The 24,468-nt window shown below is 44.5% G+C and overlaps 1 protein-coding gene across 3 annotated transcripts in view; it reads right to left on the minus strand.

The window, feature by feature from the left end:
• Positions 1 to 300: 300 nt before the first annotated feature.
• lrp4 (low density lipoprotein receptor-related protein 4) overlaps positions 301 to 24,468 on the minus strand; it is a 98,472-nt gene continuing 74,304 nt past the window's right edge. The window contains exons 9-39 of one of the 3 annotated variants that reach the window (XM_069526786.1): positions 24,281 to 24,406; positions 23,481 to 23,615; positions 22,777 to 22,902; positions 22,113 to 22,343; positions 21,117 to 21,273; positions 20,317 to 20,534; positions 15,154 to 15,330; positions 13,946 to 14,071; positions 13,304 to 13,512; positions 12,829 to 12,910; positions 12,494 to 12,599; positions 12,206 to 12,407; positions 11,938 to 12,127; positions 11,201 to 11,332; positions 10,528 to 10,668; positions 10,339 to 10,425; positions 10,083 to 10,254; positions 9,745 to 9,907; positions 9,362 to 9,587; positions 8,961 to 9,264; positions 8,622 to 8,840; positions 8,414 to 8,548; positions 8,119 to 8,227; positions 7,635 to 7,827; positions 6,907 to 7,020; positions 6,693 to 6,804; positions 6,067 to 6,128; positions 5,885 to 5,972; positions 5,630 to 5,771; positions 5,406 to 5,467; positions 3,557 to 3,696 (exon numbers count right to left, since the gene is read on the minus strand). In XM_069526786.1, the coding sequence (XP_069382887.1) occupies positions 5,426 to 5,467; positions 5,630 to 5,771; positions 5,885 to 5,972; positions 6,067 to 6,128; positions 6,693 to 6,804; positions 6,907 to 7,020; positions 7,635 to 7,827; positions 8,119 to 8,227; positions 8,414 to 8,548; positions 8,622 to 8,840; positions 8,961 to 9,264; positions 9,362 to 9,587; positions 9,745 to 9,907; positions 10,083 to 10,254; positions 10,339 to 10,425; positions 10,528 to 10,668; positions 11,201 to 11,332; positions 11,938 to 12,127; positions 12,206 to 12,407; positions 12,494 to 12,599; positions 12,829 to 12,910; positions 13,304 to 13,512; positions 13,946 to 14,071; positions 15,154 to 15,330; positions 20,317 to 20,534; positions 21,117 to 21,273; positions 22,113 to 22,343; positions 22,777 to 22,902; positions 23,481 to 23,615; positions 24,281 to 24,406 (4,526 nt within the window). In that variant the 3' untranslated portion in view covers positions 3,557 to 3,696; positions 5,406 to 5,425. Of the gene's footprint in view, positions 3,697 to 5,405; positions 5,468 to 5,629; positions 5,772 to 5,884; positions 5,973 to 6,066; positions 6,129 to 6,692; positions 6,805 to 6,906; positions 7,021 to 7,634; positions 7,828 to 8,118; positions 8,228 to 8,413; positions 8,549 to 8,621; positions 8,841 to 8,960; positions 9,265 to 9,361; positions 9,588 to 9,744; positions 9,908 to 10,082; positions 10,255 to 10,338; positions 10,426 to 10,527; positions 10,669 to 11,200; positions 11,333 to 11,937; positions 12,128 to 12,205; positions 12,408 to 12,493; positions 12,600 to 12,828; positions 12,911 to 13,303; positions 13,513 to 13,945; positions 14,072 to 15,153; positions 15,331 to 20,316; positions 20,535 to 21,116; positions 21,274 to 22,112; positions 22,344 to 22,776; positions 22,903 to 23,480; positions 23,616 to 24,280; positions 24,407 to 24,468 lie in introns of all 3 variants that reach the window. The other 2 variants (XM_069526772.1, XM_069526779.1) reach the window with 2 other exon arrangements.

The raw sequence follows: 24,468 nt of genomic DNA on the forward strand, positions 1-24,468 counted from the left end.
TGGGGGTGTATCCCTGTGTGCTTTTAATGAATATAATAATGAAATGAAGAAAGTATAAATAATAAAACCGTGTTCTACAGTACTTTAAATTTAACCCTCATTTTTAAATGCTTTCATTTGAGATTGTCAGTGTTTTGCAGAATATAAAACAAATATTAATACATCAGAAAAGAGATTTATGCCTTCTGTTAATGCGGATTATACAAACTTCTTTGTGTCCATAATCCATTTCCTTTAATGCGATTCGACTGCGTCTGACGTAGAAGGTGTTTGTGTAAAAGAACGAGGTGCAGAGACGAGTGAGCCGAAAGTTGCATTGAAATGCAAATGCAATTTTATATTAAAAGATAGCAAAGGGATAATTCACTATATCACACAACACAGCTTGTTAGTACTGTCATGGAAATACATATACAGTCTTTTCATATTTACACATCAAGTGACAACCAAACAAAAATCATAAATACCTCTTTTTGTTAACTTTACAACAGCTATACGCGACCAGTATTTCATAAGATAAAAGAGCACTATTAAATAACTGGTACCTTCCCTATCATTTACAAGGCTTGGAAACACAGTGGTTAAAATAATCCAGCAAAAACAAAACAAAAAAAAAAAGTTCTTCTCCAGTGAGTAAAATTAATACAAGTCTAGAAACGCTCATGAAATCCCTTTGTACAAAAGACTATACAACTTAAAAGCGATATCGCCCAACGACAGAAATGTTTTCTTGTATTGGTGCGATAAAATCTGTACAGTTGTAGCATTCCTGCAGCAGAGGTGGAGGGATTGTGAGCCGGGATGATCTGTTACTGGGTTGCTGTGATGCTCTGGAGGCCGTCAACCAACCGTCAAGAGACTGTGGTTATGTAGCTGCCAAGACCCTCAGACCCCTTTCATTGGCCTCAGTGCTTCGTCTAGCAGCAAATCAGCAAGTTGCTGAGCTTGTAGCAGATACTTCAAAATACGCGGTCCTATAAAGTCTAACTGATATATTTGTCAATATAACAATATAGTATTTCCTTGTACCATATCTCAACAACAGACAGAATTGTACTCTAAAAGTTAAAGCAATGCATAATATCTTTACTCGTATTAAATTCATTTTTCAGTAAGTTGTCAGTGATATATTTCTAAACTACAACCCTCACTGTCTGATGGGGTCAGACATGCACAGTGTTCTAAGATACCCATTTGTTATATACTGCACCGTGGCCGATGCTGTGCGTGCACCTTTACACGCGTTACATCAAAAGTCGATGGTTCAAAACTCAAATTGTGAAAAAGGACAAATGATCTCATTTACCTCCGACAGTGTTTGGTCACGCAGATACTTGTGGTTGTTAACGCCGAGGGGTTTGATATCTTCACTAAAGTGAAACTGGGACTTCTGTGATCATGTTCCGGGGAGCAGGGAAATTAAATTTGTGATGCAGATATCAAACCGAAAAAAAACGTAACCTTATTTAAGATTACAGGGTTTACTCTGGTGTTTCTTCTGATCGTTACACAAAACACTGAAGTGATTTCTGTGAAGTTCACAGGATCCAGAAGTTTTCTCTTTCTTTAACATTGTGAGATAAACACAATGTCTCAGCATCTTAATTCATTTCTCAGAGAATAATTCATGGATCTTGATGAAAACACAGATCTAGGAGTGTGTGCACTTTTCTTTCAGATCTAAATAAAAATCCAAATCTAATGGATTTAAATGTGGTTTCATGAGAGGACTGTTGTAGAGGACAGATGACATGAGCCAAAACAACCAAACACATGATTTAAGTTTGTTTGATTTAAGTAAATTAAAGTCATCAATGTTGTTGCTATAATTTCTTAATTTTTTAATATAAACAAACTTAATTCATCCATTTTGTGTTTGATCAATTAAAGTTATTGTCGGTCCAATAAATTCAGGGAAGCTTTTTTTAGAGGCAGTAAAATGAAATGTTCAAATTTAAATCAAAGAGCTTCAAATTGTAAAAATAAGTGCTCATGGATAATCATCTGTCTGGACAGCAAACCCCCGAGGACCTGGGCCATATATCCTGGAAAGACTAAAAGAAGAAATTCTCAAAACCAGTTCGCACTGAGAAAGTAGTTCCACAGAAACCCCCAGAGACGTATAAACCTGTTCACTGCTGGGTAAAGAAAACCACAACTATCTGCATGGCTGAGTTGAAGCAGCGGTAAGTGAGAAGATATGTTTTTTTTCCCATGATTTCGGTGACCAAGTAAAAAAAAAAAAAAAACGTAATGTACATTTTAAAACCTCTGAGGAAAAAAATAAATATACAGCTGAAGGAGGAAAAAGAACGAACTGTTTGGCACTTAGGCTGTTACTTCATCGCGGCTTCCTCAGCTATGCCCGAGGACACACAATGGTTGAATCACAACTTACAAACAAAATTAAAAACACAAAAGGCTCCTTTCAGTTTTTGCAGGGGATGAAAAGACTTCTGCAACAAGTCTTGAGTATCAGCTACAGCGAGTCCTTGCTTGACCCATCGGAGGCGGTAAAATAAGAAATCAGAAGCAGATGTCGTCACTGAGGTCGTGCACCGCTGAGGGCAAAGGAAACGATCTGTAATCAAGACACATTTCTACGGAAGTGTAAATGCAGAAAGACGCACAGAGACTCTTTGAAGTCCCACCCTTTGGCACTTTTATAAATACAACTCTTGAATAACCAGGTCCTGCAGCACAAAAAGTCCAAACACTCCCACCGTTCTCTGGAAGTCAGCAAACCCACTCCACAAGTACAAAAAACGTTCATAAATAAAAGTTCATCGAGACATGAGTGGTATCAGAGAGCATCGGGGTTACACCGTCCAGGGAGCGTGTCGTTTTAGCTCTGTCCAGAAAGAGGAAAAAAGTTCACAAAAGAAGTAGAGGTGAAGCGTTTGTTGAGAGTCTGCGTCCTTTAAAAAGGCTCCAGAAAAACGCTCTGTGTTCACTTCCTCCCCAGAGTTGTTCGCTTTCTTATTCCAGCATGCTCATTAGTTTATGATGTGGCCTGAAGGCAGTGTTGAAGGGCTGTACTGTGTGTGTGTGTGTGTGTGTGTCTGTGTTTGTCTGTGTGTGTGTGTGTGTGTGTGTGTGTCTGTGTGTGTCTGTGTGTGTGTGTGTACGAGTAGGACGGAGCCCCATTTTCAGAGACAGGAGTTGTGTATACGGAAGCTTAGTTGTGCCGAACCAGGTTCATCTGTACCGTTACTCTACATATGCAGTTGTGTTTGTACCTATTTACCTTTGTGTGTTTGTACCAGTTATAAATACAGGTGTGTGTGTGTGTTGGATGACTGAGGTTGAGATAAAGCACAGAGGGCGGGCGGGGGGGGGTGGGAGAGGCCTCCCTCACACTTCACTCTCGGTGGAGGGCTTGCGTGTGGAGGTCCAGCCGGTGTCGGGCAGGCTGTGCTGGGCGTGACGCTGTGGGGTGATGGCCGAAGGAGTCAGGGTGGTTATGGAGGAGCATTCGGACGCCTCCTCCTGGAGGAGCTGCTCCGTCTCCCCGTCGTCTAGCGAGGCGCTGCTGGCCTGCAGGGACACGGTGTCTGTGCGCATGCAGGTGTGCAGGCCGCCTCGGGACGGCTTGATCTGTTTTAGGTCATCCCAGTACAGCTCCTCATTGGACAGGAGACACACGCCCTCCACGATGCGGATCTTTTCCTTGGTGTAGCCTCCGTCCACTCCCCCCTGGACAACGACACAGGATTAGTTTAGTCAGAGCGACGCCTCCACGTACGTCAGCAGCTTAAAGGAAAAATCCACCTCCAGGTTCAATCTGGTCAATTTAACACTTCATAGGAATCAAGTTGGGGTTTTTTTGTGTTTAATTTATTAATTTTAGAAAAGTCAGATGACAGAGACACTCCTTGATTTCTTTGTTTTTATTCCTTCCTTTCCTTCTTTGACATACTTCCTAATTTAATTACTTCTTTATTTCCTTCCTACCATCTTTCCTGACTCACTTATTCCCCAACTTACTTACTTCAGTCCTTATTTTCTTCCTCCCTGACTTACTTACTTACATATTTCCCGACTTACCTACTTCCTCACTTTCTGAGTTTCATCCTTCCTTCCTTCCTTATTAATCTTAACACTGGTTAAAAAAAACATCAACCAAAAACCTTTAAAGTTCAGCCTGTTAAAGGTGGATTTTCCCTTTAGGAATCAAACCAGTGACAAACAGCACAACACTGCAGAACAAGATATCAAACACAACCCATGCACAGCGAGTTGTTTCCTTTTAGTAATGCTGTGCTTTCTGCTGGAGTTAGTTTTTCACTTTTCGCTATAATAAACAAAAACAGTGGGCTGCCTGCCTGAGGAATCTGGAGTCAAATCCACTGGATGGTTTAATGGCACAAAGAAAAAAAATAGAGATGTTATTTTCACAGAGCGGAGGCACAGGGCTTCTGTTCTCAGTGTAATACTCATGGAAATGATTCAGTGCGTTGCATCGAGAATAATTTGAACGTCGCCTTTTTCGCCTCCTGCGTGAAAAACTCAGTTGGCCTCACATCACTCACTGTCAGGCTGCTTACCTGAGACGGTTTGTTTCTATATTGACGGCTGGTGCTGTTGGTTGCAATAAACAGAGAACTGGAAAACGAATTTGATTTGCGGCTTTGATGAATAAAACAAAAGTCATACATCCTCATCCCTCAGCTTAAAATGTTCTTTCATCATACTGCATTACCTGATTGTACCTACGTAGTTTTTATATTGTAATGGATGGTCATGTTTAAAGTTCCGAGTTTTCAAACTTTTATTATTTTATGACTGTGATTGTTTTGTTTTTAATATATTATAGTTTTATTTTATGTTATTTCTATGCGTTTTTTTATTCGTGAAGAACTTTGTAACTTTGTTCTGAGAAGTTCTATACGAATAAAGTTTCTACTAAGATGAAAGGTTCCTCAGACCAACGGACCAAACTTCCTGGGTCAGGATCAAACTTTGCCACCACTGCTCAAATTATTGAATCTGCTCCTTAAATAACAATGTGAAACCAAAACTAACCAGATTAAATGGAAACAAGGCAACAAACCCATGAATCTTGGTTCAAACTTTCAGGTGAGGAAAAAGCTGTTAGTTGTTTAGGGGTTTTTCAAGGCTTCACTATTGATTTTAGATTTAAACAATGATGCTGATTACATATGTCACCTGCCTGTTGAAGAGTCAATTTCACACAAACAAATGATTATAAATAAAGTAGTTCAAACACTGACATGCTTCTGATCGCAGATCTCAGAAACCGCACCAACGAGAGAGATTATTGACTTTAGATTTCATGTTGCATGCAGCGAAGGACGTGAGAAAAGAGGGAACACGTAGAACAAGTCATAAAAAAAAAACACCAGAAGTGAAAGCACACGGCTCCTACGTGCTTGTGTAACTACCTCTCCACGGAACAAGTGGGTCAAAAGATAAAGGGAGAGAGGGAGTTGTAGGGATGAGAGAGCTGCAGTGAGGGAAGGAAAATAATATTTCAACACAATCAACAACAGCATGTGCTCAGTCTGAGATCATTCTAGGAAAATATCATGGATTCACTTAAAATCCATTCATCTGTCAAACAAAAAAACCTCTGTAGCTCCACTGCAGCGCCCAGGCTGCACGTTACCTCTTTCTTATATCGCAGCTGGTTGTATATCGGAGGCTTCTGCGATGCCTCGATCTTGACCTCTTGTGTGGACGTCCGGTACGAGGGGTTACTATAGGTCAGGTTGCTCACTCCCGGGTCGGCAAACTTTGACTTTTTGTGTCTGTTGATGAAAATAAAGATGGATACAGCACATGGCTTGGATATAGAACTGAATGTAGGTAAGGATAGGGTTGTAGGAGAGAGAAATTAAAAGGTGTGGAGCAGGGGACTGACCTGTAAATGATCAAAGCAGCGATGAGGATCAAAATAGCCAGGATGGTCAGAACTCCACCGATCACGTAGCTGATGTGAAGACCTTCTCCTGCAGCAGATGACACAGACACTAAAGATGAAGCGCGAATCCAATGGAAAATACAAAGAGTACACAAGAGAAATACTGTTTTGTATATATTCACCATGAGGAGCCGTCACCACGTTGCTCGTGCAACCTTCCACGTTCAGGTTCTTGTCAGTGCAGCTGCAAAAATAAGACAGAAACCCAGTTTGAGGAGAAGTACTTCAGTGATGGGACAATAGTTAATATAAGGAGACGACATTGTGAAGTCAAAACCATTATATTATTGATTTTAAGGTCCTGACCTTCTATGTAAAGTGCCTTGAGATAATGTATATTATGATTTGGCGCTATACAAATAAAATTGAATTTGAATTGAATTGAATTATATTGTTTTCACGAGGACATCTTTAGGTTTGTGTTTGCACCTGGGATTATCTTTGGGTTGGATCACAAGTGGACAATAGGTTAGTTTACGTTGTTGTTGTTATTTATGGTTTATAAAATTAGATGAATGAAGAAAGTTAGTACGCTGTTATTTGAAACACATGCATGATATTTTACAGGCATCGTACCAGGCACAGGGACAAGTCTACTGCTGTGTTTCTCAGTGGGATGACATGAGAGCACTCTCAGATATATTGAAGTATTAAATATATTGAGTTGGTAATTAAGTTTGGATCATATAAAGTAAGTAATAACTTCAAAAAGCGGCTTTCTTGTTAAAAAATATTCAAACCGACGTACTTGACTGGTGAGGGTCCTCTGTGTGGAGTGTCTGTCGGAGCGTTGGGGATCTTGTTGGGGACAGGAGTGCTGCTGGCTCCTCTGGTGGGAGACGTGGGGACGTAACCTGAAACTGATAAACACGAGCAGATCGGAGTCTGAGTGTGCTGGAACAAAAGACTTGGAAGGAGAATATATATCATACACATACTACACAAGCAAAGTGTTCACTCACTGGTGGAGCAGGGTCTCCCATCTGGTTCATCGGGGCAGGCGCACACGAAAGTGTTTGTCTTTGCAAAGCAGAGGTGAGTGCAGCCGCCGTTATTGACTCCACAGAGGTTGGTACCTGAACGAGAGGGAAGGGATCATTCAAACTGTCGGAGCGCTGGATTTTAAACTGGGTGCGTTTGATGAGAATTTTAGGTTTCAGCTCTGCGACACTGGAAAACGAAGGTCCCAAACTGTGTAAAGACGACTGCAGTTTAATATGATTTGGAATGTTAGTAAAACTAAACTAATAACCAGAGGCTCCCTCTCTAGTGCCAATCTTTGTTCGTTAATTAAATAAAGCCTCTCTACAACTAACAAGCTTTTTGTGAACCCATGCCACTTTTGATTAGAATTACTGCAAGTCAAATAATTAGAAACAAATTTAATCAGGCATATTTTTGTTTTAATTTTTGCTGAGTCAGCATATAGAAATACTGATATTTGCATTTTTTAAGGGTGTCGTTTGTGGCGTTTTTTTATGAAAGTGTTATTGTGAGAATGTTTTTTTTTTATTTACAGAAACAAACAAAAGTAAAACTGATGAATTCCACAAACCGCAAGGCAACACAGCGCCCCTGTTTGTTGTTATATCTTACTTAGTTATTATAACTGTGTAATTTTGAAAACTCAGGAACACAGTGAGGTGTCTCCCACATCCTCCCGGAGGTGTCTAAGTAAAGGCCTCCTTACCCGACTGTCTGTTAGGTGACACCACTATTATGTCCATGAGACCCTCCACGTTGGGGAGCACGGTTTCCTTGTTACGGCCCGTGTGCTTGTCCACACGCTGGATGGACTTAGTCTGCCAGTCCGTCCAGTAGATCCAGCGGTCTTGCTGCGAGAGTCGGGAGAAAGGGGTTAGAGGGGAGGACACCGGCTTCAACTGGGGAAACGAGGGAGAAGAAGAGAGGAGGGGAAGAACACAGACAAGGAGCAGGGGGATGGTGGAAGAGAGGGAAGGGAAAGGGAGGGAGGGAGAGAGAGGAGGAAGAAAAATGAGGGTCAGAGTGGAAGAAGAAGGAGAAATGGTTAGGTCGAATGAGTTCAGTATGAGGACGGAGAGACGACCAGTGAGAGTCACGCGGTGAGCGAAAGAGAGCAAGGTGAGTGGAGGAAGACGGGTCAGCCCAGTGATTGACAGCTGAGGGTGAGGAGGGGCGAGGAGGGGGGGTACCTGCGTGAGGGCGAACGGGTGGGAAACCGGGCTGACGAGGATCTGACGCAGTTTCCCGTTTAGGTCCGAGCTCTCGATCCTGTCCAGGTGAGCGTCCACCCAGAAGATCCTGCAGGAAACACCACCAACACACTGAGCTTCGTCTGAGGTGGACGTACCATCACAGCATGCTAGCATACTTACAGCGGTCAAGTCAACATGCTAACATTAGCGTGTTCTCGTGAACAGCATGTCACGTTCAACATTGCATGATCATGAAACTTTCATATTGTCTAGAAACGTGCTTCTGTCTGACCTTCGAGTGTCGTAGTCTAGCGTGAGGCCGTTGGGCCACCCCAGGTCAGTGTTGATCAGGACCTTTCGGTCGGAGCCGTCCAAATGTGATCGCTCGATCTTTGCAATGTGACCCCAGTCGGTCCAGAACAGGTACCTGCAGGGACAGAACAGGTGAGGACGTTTTCTATTGTAGAGAAAGAAACGAAAAACTCTTCTCCCCGTCTTACCCTTTGCTGGGGAACACTGCGATGGCTCTGGGTTCGTCCAAACTGTTGTTGACCAGGACTTTGCGGCACGTTCCGTCCAGGCGGGCCACCTCGATGGTGTTGCGCCCAGTGTCGGTCCAGTACATGTTCCTGGCCACCCAGTCTACAGCCAGCCCATCAGTGGTTTTCAGGCCCTGGCTGATCACCGTCTCCATGTCACTGCCGTCTAGATTTGCACGCCTAAGGATGTTACGGAAAAAGGGTTACGTCATTATGTCTATGTCCATTTCAACATTTTTAAAGGAAGGGATTCCTCAAAGTTATAGAGAGTTTACGTGCAGAAGTAGTTTGTGTTCTCACCTTATAACGTCCAGGGTGACATCGGTGTAGTAAAGTTTTCCATCCACGCTGTCGTAGTCCAGAGAGATAACATTGTGTAGCTCCGGCACCGGTACGTGCACGTCAGTGTGGTCGTTGGTGTCCAGGGAGATTCTGCGCACGCTGACGCGGTTGGAGAAGACCAGGAACGTCTCCGGGGAGTCGTCACATGACCTGCCGTCTCCCTTGATCAATATCCCGGTGGGACAGGCGCAGGAAGTGCCGTTGGGACGAGGAAGGCAGAGGTGGGTGCAGCCCCCGTTCCTCCGGCCACACTTATTAAAACCTGAAGCAAAGAGACATAGGTTTAATATAACAGAAGCTGTAGCCTACATTTCCCATAATGCAACTCAATAAATTAAACCTCTTGTCCCCAGTCTCACCCAGTGGCCTCTCCCTGTCCACGGCCTGGATGTCCATCAGGCCCGGCAGGTTGGCTTGCACCGTGATAGTATTGGCCCCGGTGTTCTTGTCAGCTCTCTGGATGCTGCGGCTCTGCCAGTCTGTCCAGTAGATGTGGGACCCCAGCAGGGTCAAACCGTACGGGTGCTGGACTGGAGTCACAAGGGTGTGGCGATTCTGCCCGTTCAGGTCGGACGCCTCAATACGCTGGAGACAACCAGAGAGATGATTATAACCAAGACTCTTTAAGGTCTGATGGCTTTAAAATGATCGATAACTTTAAATGATTCTCTACAAAGACACCAGGGTTTTTGATCTTTTACGATTTGTAATTTGAGAGCTACCACAGGGAATCACTGCTGACCTCAGTGTGAGCATCAGCCCACAGTAACTGTGAGCCAGCCATGTCGATGGCCAGGCCGTTGGGCCAGCCCAGGTTGTTATTGATGAGAACCACACGGTCGGATCCGTCCATCGCTGAGCGCTCCAGCTTGGCGTTTTCCCCCCAGTCTGTCCAATACATATACCTGGACAGCAACAGGACAATAATTAGTTGTAATGATCCCGACCTCCCTTTGGCGCCAGGAACACAAACAAGCCGATTTCCCAATATGCTCAACTAAGGATTACAAGCCTCTTCAATTAGTTTACATCTCTGACAGTATGATCAGAGGTTTACACCACGTGCTCCAGCAGCCTCACCCCATCTCATGGTAGAGCGCGATGGCTCGAGGACTGTCCAGGTTCTGCCACACGAGAACTTTCCTCATGGAGCCGTCCAGGTTGGCCACCTCAATGCGGTTGGTTCCCGTGTCCGTCCAGTAGATCTTCCTGCCGCGAGCGTCCACCGCGAGACCGTCAGTCGTCACCAGACCTGCAGGAGGACGGTGATAAAGATGGAATTATGACACTACAGGTGGAGTTAAACAGTATGACGGAGGTAAGCCACGCTCCTCACCTGTAGATATGATGTCTTCATGTGCTGATCCATTGATGTTAGCTCTGCTGATCCTCTTCAGTGTGCTGTCGGACCAATAAACCTTTGCTGCAGGGGGCGACACATTCACTTGTAAGTTTCATACATAAGTTTCTCCATCACCTGTCTGTTTGAAACTGGCTTTTTTTTTAATTTGAAGATACAACAAACCTTCTTTGGGGTCGACACCGATGGCGATGGTGTTTTTCATGGAGCTATTAACGGCCAGAACCACATCAGCGAAGTAAGGGATGTCCAGAGAAACCATCCTGATGTCTGTCCTCCGTGCAAATATCAGGAAGCTGCTCATTCCTGCACATGCACACACACACACACACACACACACACACACACACACACACACACACACGTCAGCAGTCATCACAGAATCTTTCTGTCAGCACACAAAGGAAACTGACATGCTTTTAAATTCCTGTGAGACAAAGTTTTTGAGAACTGTTCAAAGAACTCTTTGCAGTTCTCTGCAGTTTTTCTCTTTTCATCTACAGACATATAAAGATACACAACTATTTGAACAACTGTCCCATTCATACCTGTTGTTGTTTGAGACATGAAGTATAACGTAGCATTGAAGGTCAGAGAAAATATGGAATTTACAAGCATATATTATATAACGTGTAAATTTTCCCACCAAAAAACACGTCTAGTGGGCAAAAGGCCTTTAAACCCTAAGATTGGATTGTTCGGAGCATTTTCAGAATTGATTCCTGAGCATATTTATAATGTCCTCAATGGACATTGTGGAAACGGCTGTGTGATGACCCTCTATTCAAATGTTTCCTTCATTATTTTTTTTTAAATGCAGGGAGAGGTAGTTTCATACCTGACGTGCAGGTCTTTCCATCCGCCTGCAGGTTGATCCCTGTGGGACAGCCACAGCTAGAGGCTTTGGGAGCAGGAGCCAAGAGGCAGAGGTGGCTGCAGCCTCCATTATTCACTGCACAGGGGTTACGCACTACAGAAAGAGACACACAAACAGACTCAGCTCATCCACCATCCTGCTTTCTAGGTCAAGCACAGAGGAGACTGGGGCAAACAAATAAGAGAAAGGCACAAAACTGCAGATCCAGGCAGTGAAAGGCTTCAGAGAACACAGGAAAGCCCCCGAACGTCACTGAGCTTTAAAGTTTGGTATGAGCCCCTGAGGCTGTCTGTGCTCCCAGCCAATGATCTGGGTTCAGTTTACCTGTAATCCTCCCAGTGTCAGCAGAGACACTGGATCTGAGGTAACAAAAGGCGGCAAAAGTCCGATTAGAAAGGGAGAAAGAGGCTTTTTTCAACTTTGTCTTTGTAACAAGAGACGACGAGTCCAGGACAAGACAGGACATGTGACATGTGGTCGGTAAGTTCAAGGACTGTGACTGATTCTCCATTTGTATACTTCATCTCTGTCCTGCAGCATGTTGGTTTGGGTCGAGGGCTTTAAATTATTGTTTTATTGATTTCAGATCCAAGGTGTTGACAAGAAAAGACAAAATAAAAGTGTCACTGGTATTTGCTGATTGCTGTGAACATGTATGCTTCTGTCTTGATCTAACGTGCACACACTCACACACTGACCTGTCTCACGGTGCCGGTGGAACATGTGAATGTCCATGAGGTTCTCCAGGTTTTCAGCCAGTGTTTGTCGTCCCAACCCCGTGAGCTTGTCGGCACTCTGGATGCTCTTGGACTGCCAGTCTGTCCAGTACAGCTTGTCCTTGTGCACAGTCAGGCCGAAGGGGTGAGGCAGCTGAGTGCCGATCAAAACCTGTACGCAAAAACAACCGTCGAAGTCAGGTAAAGATCAGATAAGATAAGGGCATAATAATTAAAAAACACTCTTCACCTGTCGATCAGAACCATCAAAGTTTCCAAATTCGATTGTCTTCATGCCAGCGTCGGCCCAGTACAGGCGTTTGGTCTCGTAGTCGATGGCGAGACCATTGGGCCACGTCAGATTGGATGAGATGATGACAATGCGATTGGAGGCATCCATTCCTGCACGCTCTATCTTCGGGTTGGCCCCCCAGTCGGTCCAGTACATGAAGCTATGGAGCAGGAATATTAAAGAATAATGACGACTCTGTGTGAAGTTCAGGTTCATCAATACTTTTTAAACTGTTTAATATCTTACCCTCCGATCGGGTCAACGACAATGTCCCTGGGCCGGTCCAGGTTCTCCCAGATCAGGACGGTCCGCATGCTCCCATCGCCATTCGAAACCTCGATACGATCCGTACCTGACAATCCCAAAACACATGACTTCTTAGAATCCTGTTTTTCATCCTGAAATATTTGTACTCTTACAGTTTTGCATTTGGGGGCTGCAGGAAAAGTTCCAGCAAATGTCCGGAGCAACTGAGACTTAGACATTTAGGTTCTCTTTCACAGCCCCTCGGGAAAATGTCCAGACTTCAGTGAATGTCTGAAAGCAGCTTATGTCGGAACATGTGAAATGAGGCTGTTTACCAGCATCGGTCCAGTAGAGCTTGTTGGTCACCCAGTCAATCGCCAAACCTGCTGGACTCTCCAGACTGGTGTCGACCACCACCTGGAAAAACAAATACAAACAGCTCATTGCAAAGAAGCTCTGTATATTCTAACATTCTAGTTTCCATGTTGGACCTGAAACCTTGAAGCTGTGAGATGTGAGCGATCCACCCTCACAAATACAGGAGCGACAAAACATTGTTGAATCAAGATTTTAAACATAAAGCCACAATAAAGGTGAAAGTTTCTTTTTAAAAAATGAACAGAATCTAACACAGAACTAATCTATGGAACCCTTTATATTTTTAACCACTTGCGGATGTACTTTCCCATCACCCCCAGTTGATGGCAGTATTGTCTAAGGTTGAAACCGGCTGTATTCCTTCTGTTCATGCTGCGACAGAAACGATATGATGTCAGTGTGAGGTTCGGTCACAGTGTCGATGTCACTGACCTCTTGCTTGGAGCCGTTCCACAGCGCTCTGTTGATAGAGTCCGTGGTGACGTCCGTCCAGTAGATGAAGCCGTCTTTGGCGTCCCAGTCGAGCGCCACGGCATTGCGCACGTCAGCCAGAGGGATGACATCGTCGGACATGTCCTCTGTGTCGAAGCTGATTCGTCGGATGTCCGTCCTTCGGGCAAAAAGCAGGAACTTGTCAAGACCTGATTAAAGACCAAAGGTCTTCTGTCAGTCTTCTAGGTTTAACAGTGGGGGTCAAGAGTGAACACAGCAAAACAGCACTAAAACACACACGCATGCACACACGCACACACACACGCACACGCACACACGCACACACACACACACACACACATATCTACAGCCCTATCATTAAGCTTTCAAATAGATTGACTGTTAAATCATCAAAACTTCAACGTCATCTCTTCAGGATTTTCCTTATTCCAGATTTGAATTTATTGATTCAATGTGAGTATTAATTCAATATCGAGAGCTCAAATGTATTTGTGGGGTTAAATTTGTCTTAACAACTTCATACAAAATACTAAACTGTATCTTATTGCATGTTATAGATAAATAAATAAATGACAATCATCCACATGTTACTACATAAATCAGTGTTTCAGGTGTTCTCACCATCTGCACAGCTGAGGTGGTCGACCTTCTTGAAGCCGGTGGGACAAGCACAGGTGAACGTCTTGTTGCTGGGGAGACACAGGTGACTGCAGCCTCCATTGTTGGTGCCACAGCGGTTCCAGCCCCCTGCAGGTGAGACAGAGACACATCCAGCTCAGATTCTTGAAAACCAGCTCTATTAAACAAACGTATCTATTTGGTACGAGGGTTATTGACTTATCATTTCATGTTGGAAATAAAAAACATCTATATTATTAAGATGGTTCTGAAGAGCTTGAGTGTGAGTCTGAAAATCTGAAGCCTCTTTTCTTCAAATCTGTTCAAGATGTGAACGAACACGATTCACTGAATCCGAACAAAAACAAAGAGAAAAGTGGCCGACCTCCTTCTGGCAATAAAGACACTGTGAGGAGTTCATATTCATGCATTTTATCAGCTGACATCCAACACTTTATCTTGGTCTCTACTCAAGTTAAACATTTTTGGAGTTTGTTTATAAGAAACACAAGTTTCACGCTGACAAAACTCCTCAACTGGTCATTTCACCACAGGCTCTAACACAAGCACAACAAATCATCCCGTCGTCTCAGGGTCCGCCACCCTGTGAGCGAAGGTTTTTCACTTCTGTGTGTGCGATGAAACCCTGAAAGAAGATTTCTATTCCCTCTCGTCTGTCTCTGCAAAGTTGAGCTTGTGTTTGGTGTTTAGCGTTTTACTCTCCTGTCTTCTGCGTGACGTCCTCTTCTGCTTCAGGCTGCAAACTTTAAAGAAATGTCTCCATTGTCCTCACTCAGGATTCACTTAAAAACACTCAGTCACGGACGGAACCAGAGGTATGTGGGGTAAACAGATGTGAGGAGCCTCGTGGAGGGAGAACAGCAGTTTTACATATGCTGTTGTTTTTCTTTTTTTTACAACATCACAGGGACAAACCACCATTTATACCTGCCTGCGATTAAGAATCTCCAGCATTAAATTCACAGAATTTTTATGCCCTGAATCAAAATGCATTTTGGGTAATCAGATAAAAATCGGAGAGTACAGGTGTGAATGGGGCACACTGAGGACCCTAACCCTAATATGGAGAAAAAGGGATTTTATATACTTCAACTTCACCAACTGTCTTATTCTATCATCATGGTCAGTAAACACACGTGAAAATAGCCAGTGGAACGTTTCAGAGATATTTAACTCAGCCGTGTACCGACCTGCGGGCTGCCTCTGGGGGTGCAGGGTGTGGATGTCCATGGGGAAGTGCAGCTTGTTGCGAATAATCTCCTGGTTCTTGCCGGTGAACTTGTTGGCGCTGTTGATGCTCTTGGTGTGCCAGTCGGTCCAGTAGAGGCTGTCCTCAAACACCGTGATGGCAAAGGGGTGAGGTAGACCTGAAGAGAGGAGGAGAGACAGAGGTCAGAAAAAGAATGAGAGACGCAAACAACAGACCGACAACAAGTTTAATAACATAAACTGTTCAACAAAGTGAAATAAGGCAGGTGTGAGGTTTGACACGTGGAGATTCAAAGCCTCTTTCCAAACACTTAAAGATGGAAAGAGGAAATGCTGCGTTTGGCTTGTTCCACCGACACTTTCCAAACATCCTCCCATCCTGCGCTGTGGGCTCGGCTGATGTCATATCATCCCCCATTTAGAGCTGCTTTCAATTACGCTGCCTCTCGTCGGCCTGTAGCTGGTCTAGTTGTGGCAACGGCATCCAAAAGCGGAGGCGCTCCATCGGCTTCCTGCAGTAACGTAACTTTTCCATCCAGAATCTGAAAACTGGATCGAGACGCGCCTTCAAACGAGGTCAGACCGATAGTCTGATTCTGGACTTTAACGGGAGATTTAAAAACGTTTTAGTGTCCGCTGATGGTTGAAAATGTCCGTTAAAAGGTTTATTGAACTTGATGACGACACATACTGGGACACTGAGCCTTTGGATTGTCTGGAAACCTTTTCTTTTTCATATCTTAAGTACAGGACGTCTCTTACACATGTGACTAAATAAGCAGTAATCAAAGTTAAAAACAGACAAGCACAGCTGATGTCTCCGACCACTTCAAACTAGCGAGAGGAACACAGAGAAAACACAAATGCAAGATCTCGCTCGCGTCAAATCACCATGTGTCGTTCTAACTTTAGCAGATAATCATGTCCTCATGTAAAACCCCATCACTTATTGTAAGTAGTAGCTTTCAGGACATTTAAAGAGTTGACCTCATTAGAAATTTGCATTGAGGATTTTAGCCTGTTTGTGTTTGTATTAACGCAGACTGATGATTTTCAGTGTCAGTGTTCACAGCCCAGACAAAGTGGAACCCTGGCCTAAATACTGTGAAACAGGGAACTCCTCGCAGACTCGTCTCCAGCTGGAACATCTGCTCAGGGTGACGCTTCCACATTCGTCCAAAACTGCAGCTTAATCCTCCTCCAGTGAAGTAGCTGCAGTCGGTTAAGAGCTGAATGGCTGGAAAAAGTAATTTCTGCTGCAGCACAGAGCTGCTGCTGTGGTGGTGGTGGTGGTGGTTATGGTGGAGGTGGTGCGGTGAGCGTGCTGGCACAGGGCTTTTAAAAGCAGCGCCCATCATTTAATGACAGTGTTTTACAGCACGGCGTGAATGTCAAGTGGTAAATGGCTAAAACTGGAGAGAAACCAGAGTGATAATGAGTCACGAGCATCACAGTGATTGTGTGTGTGCGATCGAGTGTGAGCTCGATGGGACGAATGTTTTACAAGCAGCAAACCAATGGTTGCTCCTGTGGTCAACGTGCACACATCTGCATCATTGCAAATGAACAGAAAACATCTTTTAATGTCTAAAAGTCTTTGATTAAATTAGAGTTTTATTATTGTCAGTAAGTGTAGCTGTTCGTCCAGCAGAGGGCGCTAAAAAGTTGAGATTTAACTCCACCGAGAAGGCTTTGATGTCATCTGCTGCCTTTGTTTGTTTGTTTATTTTTGTTTATTAGAGCTACTTGACCGATGACCATGAAGCTTAGTGGAAGGATGCAACATGGGTGAGGGAGGAACACATTTTGAAAGGATTCAAATGGATCAGAAATGGCCAAAATTTTGATTTAGCAGGAATCGTCAGGTTAAAAGACGCGTAAAGAATTGAATCCGGAGGTTTGATTCCTCCTCCGGTGCTCGTCTTGCCCGTTCTCTCTCCCCATTTCACGCTTGAACTCCCCTGTCAATAAAGGCGAAATGCCCCAAAAAAGAAAAACAAAAGAATTCTCCTTCCTCCTCCTTCTTTTCAGGCAGGTCCAGGTGGTTGTGAGGTGATAGTGGCCGACTGTGTGTGTGTTCTGATCTTATCCTGACATGAGGGACACAACGGTGCTACACCCCCCGCTCTCCCTCTGAGTCATCGACACCCCAGAGGCGCATGGTTTTGATACGGTCACCTTCCTCCTCCTCGTCTCCGCACCCTCATGCCACCCATCCTGCTCCTCCCTTTCCGGGACAGCTGGGGGAGCAGCTGCAGGCCGACGGGGCACCAAACATCCCAACCAGCGAGTAATGTCCCCTTTAACCTACATGTGGCACCTCCCCGTCCTCTCACACCTCGACCGACTCTGTCGCACGTTCTATCTGCAACACAATGTCGCCTCGGACTGAAACAAGCACGGCTCAGTTTATAGTGTGATGGTCTGCAGCACGGGGGATTCTCCCCCTCAGATCATATTTACTCTTTGACTAAAGCAGATTTCTTTGAGAGTTGTTTACAAAATGACAAATCAAGTCAAACAACTGTGATGCTTGTTTTCAAGGTCGTCATCGATTTTGTCCGTCTCAATATGGCGGATGTTGTCGCTCAGCAGAGGACGAACACTTTTCTTTTCTGTGCCTCCAGTAACTGATACACCTGTTAACAGAAGCCGAGCTGTTGTCCACAAGGGGGCATCGTTTCTTTGATCTACTTAAATTACTCATTGTCAGTGAAGCATCGCTGCAGCATACAGTGTTTGTCCTCAGGCACATGTACTCTATGTTCACATGCACACACACCCACACACAGACACACACACACACACACACACACACACACACACACACACACACACACACACACACACAAAGACCCCACCTCGTCTCGCTTTGTCCCCCACCTCAAGGTGCACAGGTGTGCAGACTGGATAGCGGCGTTATCCGCAACACCCGACAGCCTTTCAGCTTTGGTGATAGAGGTGCTGGCAAACATCCAGCTAATGTGTGCACGTGCACACGCACACGCACACACACACACACACACACACACACACACACACCGAACTCTAATCCATACGTATAGGGACGTACACACTTGATACACACATTCCTGGGCACAGCAGTTTAAAATGTAACCATGCACACACACACACACACACACACACACACACACACACACACACACATGTACACACTTGTGTATGCACACACACCCACACCTAACCACACCTGTGTGTTGTCTGAGCAAACAGAATTTGTGGATGAAGGACAGCACCAATTACAGCCTTTTATCCTGAGAGCACACATCATTAAAGAGAGCTCACTGGGCTGATAGGGCACGTGCACGCACACGCACACACACACACACGCACGCACACACACATGCACACACAGCACCCTCAACAAACACCTTCCATGTCCCTCTTCACACTTTTAAACCATCTTGATTGTCAGCGATCAGCTTTTCTATTTCCCTTCATCTGGAGTAAACCCAAATTAAAAGCCACAATGTCAGCTGAACCAGGATTTACAATATTATAATTCCAAAATTCATCCCTCACATGACCTTCGAGTAACGATTATAACATGAGTTCTTGACCGGACAACACCACTTTGTGCCCATTAGGCTCATTAGACTCACCGCACAGTCGCTGCTAAGAAATCATGTTTATCTGCTGGTTGAAGGATCACAACCGAAATCTAATTGTCCCCAAAACTAAAAATATTCCAACATTTGAAGCTGATAACAAATAGAGAGGAGAAGCAAAGGGAAGCATATGACTCAATGATCTACAGCTTCAGCCTTCATTACAAGTAGAAAAACACAGATTCATTACAGTGCATTGATCTGCTGGACCCTATATAACACACCTGTGTTGTGTGGGTCTGACATTTTTAGTTTTGAAAACGTTGCTGAACCTTTTCCCGTTCATGTTACATCCTATGATCTCCGTGTTTAAAAGACGGATTAACATGAAGAGTAAGGACGCATCGAGTCAAAACAAGAAACAAATCTCACTGAAACATGATATCACACACACACACACACACACATACACTATAGAAACCAACAACATAAACAGAGGCATGCACAGCTTTATGTTGCCATTTAAGGCGCGCGCGTGTGTGTGTGTGTGTGTGTGTGTGTGTGTGTGTGTGTGTGTGTGTGTGTGTGTGTGCGTCTGTTTCAGTGGTCGGCATGAGGCTTATGCTCCTTAAATATGGCATTGATTAACTCCACATGGAATAATGAAGCAGCGTCAGTGTGCTGCGTCCTATATATCTAAGCCGTTGTGTGTGTGTGTGTGTGTGTGTGTGTGTGTGTGTGTGTGTGTGTGTGTGTGTGTGTGTGTGTGTGTGGTAACTAAGGAGAATGTGAACTCAAGCCAGACGTCTGCAGACCACAGCTCCTCTGTTTCTCTCCGCCTCACTTGGAGCTTTCAGAGCAACTTCTGAACTTCTTCAGTGAACGACAAACAACTACCAAAGCTTCGTTTTTCAGGTTCACAAGGTCGTCGTAACATTATTTTAAACAGAGGCCCTTCAGGTTTCATTTTATTTCATTCATTTTAACATATGAGGGAGTAAAGGTTGAGTATCTCCTGTTCACCAAAAATGTTCAAAACCAGCAAAGAAGGAAAGTATTTTTTGAGGATCCATGAAAAGCATCGGAGGGCTGATCCATTCCCTTTGTTGTGATAAACAATATATATACAATATTTTCCCCCACCACAGTTTCACACTCAATTCTCTCTGGCTCGCTCTCTTTCTCTCACACTGACCCATCTGTCACCATCAGCAACACCTGAAAACACCTGCTCGCATCAGTAGCTCATTAAAACATCCATAAAGTTTTTTTACCATCCTATGCAGACAGGCAGGGTTGAACTTGGACTCAAAAGATAACACCAAAACTATGAAGCTCTGTCAGAGAGTGCTTGTGTGACATCAGCTGCAAAAGTTAATCATCAGGAAAAACCCTCCCAAATAATACTTCTACCAAGTTTGGTGAAAATCTGTCCATGTGCTTTGTCGTTATTTTGTACACAAACACACACACAGGATATGCTGGCATGTAGTACATAAATAAGTGAAACCAAAAGTAACATTTCACACAGAAGTATCAGAAACAAACTCTGAAACTTAACAGCTGAGACTTTACCTTGGCTGATGACGGCTTTGCGGTTGCGTCCGTCCAGGTCAGCCTTCTCGATGACATGGTGTTTGGCGTCCACCCAGTACATGCGGTGGCCTGCGTAGTCGATAGTGAGGCCGTTGGGCCAGAACAGGTGCGTGTCTGCGATGACCCGCCGGTTCGATCCATCCATGTTGGCGTACTCGATGCGAGGTGTGTTCCCCCAGTCCGTCCAGTAGATCTTCCTAAAGAGGAAAAAGGGACAGTCGTGGTTAGTTTACTTGTTACCATCTGGGAGGCTGCAAGCTGTTTGAGCAGAATGATCTGATCCTTGTGGCGTCCACAAAAGACAAGTGGTAAACAGATTGTTGTCATGATTCAAGACACAGCAGATGTCTGAGTGAAATAAAAAGTCTCTGTCGTCTACATCCACATCATTACTCGTCTGTTCTGACCGGCCTCAGAGGGAAGAGCTACCTCTTTTTTAGAATATTTTCAATTATCCCATGCAAATGAGCTACCTAATAAGCTGAATGAGTTTTCTCGCTTTAAATTTCTCCGGGGCTTCGTCTAAACCTCTCTCCTGGTGCTGCAGCACATGAATCCAGGGTGGAAAACATGCTTAGCCGCTGCCTATTTCATGAAATACTTGTTCCCCACAGATGCTCGCCCGTGGGTACTGCTGTGCTGCCAGACTTTAATCCCTGCTGTGCTCCTTCACTACAACTGGGACACATCCAGTGGGGGTATGCATATACAACTGTGTATACATTTGAAACCATCTGTAATGACTTGTATAGATTGAGTGAGTGCGTTTAGACTCGTACCCCTCTATAGGGTGCAGTGCGATGGCTCGGGGCTTCTCCATGTTCTGCCACAGCAGCACCTTGCGGTGCGTCCCGTCCAGATTGGCCACCTCGATACGGGAAGTCCCAGAGTCTGTCCAGTACAACTTATCATGGATCCAGTCTATGGCCAGTCCACCTGATGGAGAGAAAAACACATTTTATTTCTATTTGTTATTTCTATTTGTTTCAATATAAACACATATCACAGAAAACAGTCTGATAATATCACGACAAAACAATGGAAAACTGTTGTAAACGCTTTCTGCAAATAATTTAGATGACTAAGATAAGAAATCCCTCATCTTTATTTTTAATCATTGTTTCTCGTTCGTAGTATTTTCTGTAACTAAGCAACCAACTGCAGAGTAGTCAATCTTCTTCCTGTTTACACCTGCACACACAGACACCTAGTTTATGTGAAAGGTCATGGATTGTGTATTTCGTAGCAGTATAGATGTAAACGTAGGAATCAAAGTAATAACTATGCTTCCCACAATGTTGACCTATTCTTTCAAGAGTCACAGATAACAAGTTGTTACTCCGTTCTACATCTCACTACTGTTTACTGTGTGCGTATGTGTTTAAGGAAGATTGGAATTGAGGCTATAAAACAACCAGGAGAGTAAAAGGAACAAAACAGCGATTCAAGGAAGAATAAATGAGAAACATGAACTCTGAGGGAAATAATAAGAAGATAAAAAAATGAGCTAAAAAGAGCAAGAGACAATGTGGCAGGGAGGAAGCATCAAAGATATAAAAGAACAGACTGAAAAAAAAGGGAATAAGTGACTCGAAAATAAGAGTTTGATAGAAAAAAGAGTATTAATGTCATCCTGCTGAACTAACATATGACCGAGGTGATGGATGAAGTGAGCGGCAGCAGAGTATAGTTGGACATAAAACAGCCCAGTTGAATAAATTGGAAAGAAACGATTGATGAGCCGCTTGTCCTGAGTTTGAACCCGCCGTACCCACCTGGGCTCTCCAGACCGGTGGAGACGACCTCCTCCACGTTGGAGCCGTTGAGGTTGGCCTTCATGATGCGGTCCAGCGTCACGTCCGACCAGAACACCAGCTCGTGGCTGTGGTGGAAGTCCAGGGCGATGGCGTTCTCCAGGTTGTTGAGCAGCAGCGTGTACTCGGAGCGATGCGGCAAAACCTGCCGGATGTCGATGCGGTTGGCGAACAGCAGGACTGGCTCTGGACCTGAGAGGAAGAGAGAAACAAGGACAGGGAGAGGACGACGGAGAGAAGACAAACATGAGAACAAAATTGGAGTTGGGAGTGATGGTCACTTTTAATAACAGTGAGCATTAATCTCAATAGAGGTGAAGGTCTGGGTGCGGGCAACAGCCAGAGAGACGGTCCTGACCTGGGTTTAACTCTGGTCTGCGGCAGATTTATGGGCCGCTGTACCAGGCCTGCACTCGACTATACCTCCACAGCGTATCTAAATCTAGACCAGACCCTCGGAATGAGCCAACCTCATTCTGAGTCCATTACCTCGCAGCAGAGGAGTGGATACAGTTACTGTCGAGGCAAGTATAAACACTGTGCAACCGTGTTTTTATTGGAGGTCAAACCCAGTGGCTCTCTGTGGTCACATGTCAAGGTTGAAGCGTAGTACAGTGGTTTTTACCCAGAGCTTTGCAGCTGCGCTTGTCGGGCCGGAGCTCGTAGCCCTGAACGCACCAGCACTGGAACCCCCCCTCCGTGTTCGTGCAGCCCTGGCTGCAGTAGCCTTCTTCGGCACACTCGTCCACATCTAGAAGGAGACGACAAGAGGAGGGACAGAGAGATTTAGGTGTTGAACAGAAAGCAAAGTGGACAGAGGTGGGAGGACGTGAAAAAAACTGTTCACGCTTCAGAAACTCATCCACGTCCTACTCAACTTTGAAAACACAGCACTGGGAACAAAGACTTGATTTTGTAAATTCTGAGAATAAAAATTGGTTCCAAGATAATCTCCTGGAAATATTCTGCTGACATAAAAACTCAGTAGGCTGCAGCACTGAAAACTGAAATCTGGCCAAAATTGGGAAGTTAGGTTTTGATTTCTTTCCTTACTTCCCTTTGCAATATTGGGCCTGTCAGCACATTTTACTTTCTCTTCCTCGTTCATGATTCAGTGCAAGTTTGGAATTTGATCAAAATGATTCTTAAATGTCACAGTTCAATGTCCTGTTTCTCTCAGGTTCATTTTGGGGAAGTCGACAAACTCTGCAGAGGTCATGAACATTCTCACCCAAAGCCTGCTCACTCACTGTCAGTGTAAACTGTGTCAGCTTGTAATGTGTACACACAGACACACACACACACACACACACACACACACAGCAGTACCCTGGCAGGCTTTGCCGTCGTCCATCAGTCGGTATCCAGTGTGACAGGTGCACTGGACCAGTCCTCTGACCATCTGACACTTCTGGGAGCAGCCTCCATTATTCTGGTTACAGTTGCCCTCGCTGGAGCGCGGTCCTGCACGAGGAACATAAACACAGCATGCTGATTCAGTATAAATACAACCACACACTGCAAAAAGTATCTGACTCATCTGGTGTTGAGCCTCGTAATGTATCTGTCCCTCAGGCGGCGAGGCCTGAGGACAGGGAGGGCGTCTTGGATATGAAACGTCTCTATTTGAGTTTAAAATTTCCTTGAACACATAAATATACTAATCTAAAGGCCAGATGGAAGCTGGGACATGTTGTTCTCACCAAAAGCTCTTGAATCTCATCGTCTTTTTTTACAAGTTGACGAGCTATTTGTCTTGTTCCAGTTTTTTGTCCGCAGTGTGTTAGAGGCATAATCAATACGCCCTCTCACCCATTGTGAATTCGAATTGTCCTGATTTTCCATTCTCAGGAGGCTCACTCAACTCTGCAGTGACAACACCGACAGTACAAAGCGTGTAAATCATTTCATAACTCTTCATCTACAATAAGAGTCTTTGTCCCTTTGGCTGCTGTCTAAAGCAAAGTCACATTCTGAATGTCAATTCATTTCAATGAACAATTAAAAAACCATTATGTTTAATCACATTAGTCTTCATGACTCAAACCCTGATGCAGTCGTTACATTGTTGCTTTAAAGTATTACTTCAAATTGTGTGTATTTCTGCGAGTTTTAAAGGATCAACTCACGGCAGTCGTGATGCGGGTGCTCGTCAGTCCCGTCTCCACAGTCGTTGACCTCGTTACACACTTTCCTCTGACCGATGCAGCGTCCGTTTCCACACTGGAACTGATCCGGAGCACACGGAGGACTCTCTGTGGAGGGTGAGGTCAAACATCCACTGAGACGACACAGACCTGCAGTATTCTGACTTCAG

The sequence above is a fragment of the Paralichthys olivaceus genome, chromosome 1 (genome assembly GCF_024713975.1).
Source record: "Paralichthys olivaceus isolate ysfri-2021 chromosome 1, ASM2471397v2, whole genome shotgun sequence".
Lineage (NCBI taxonomy): Eukaryota > Metazoa > Chordata > Actinopteri > Pleuronectiformes > Paralichthyidae > Paralichthys > Paralichthys olivaceus.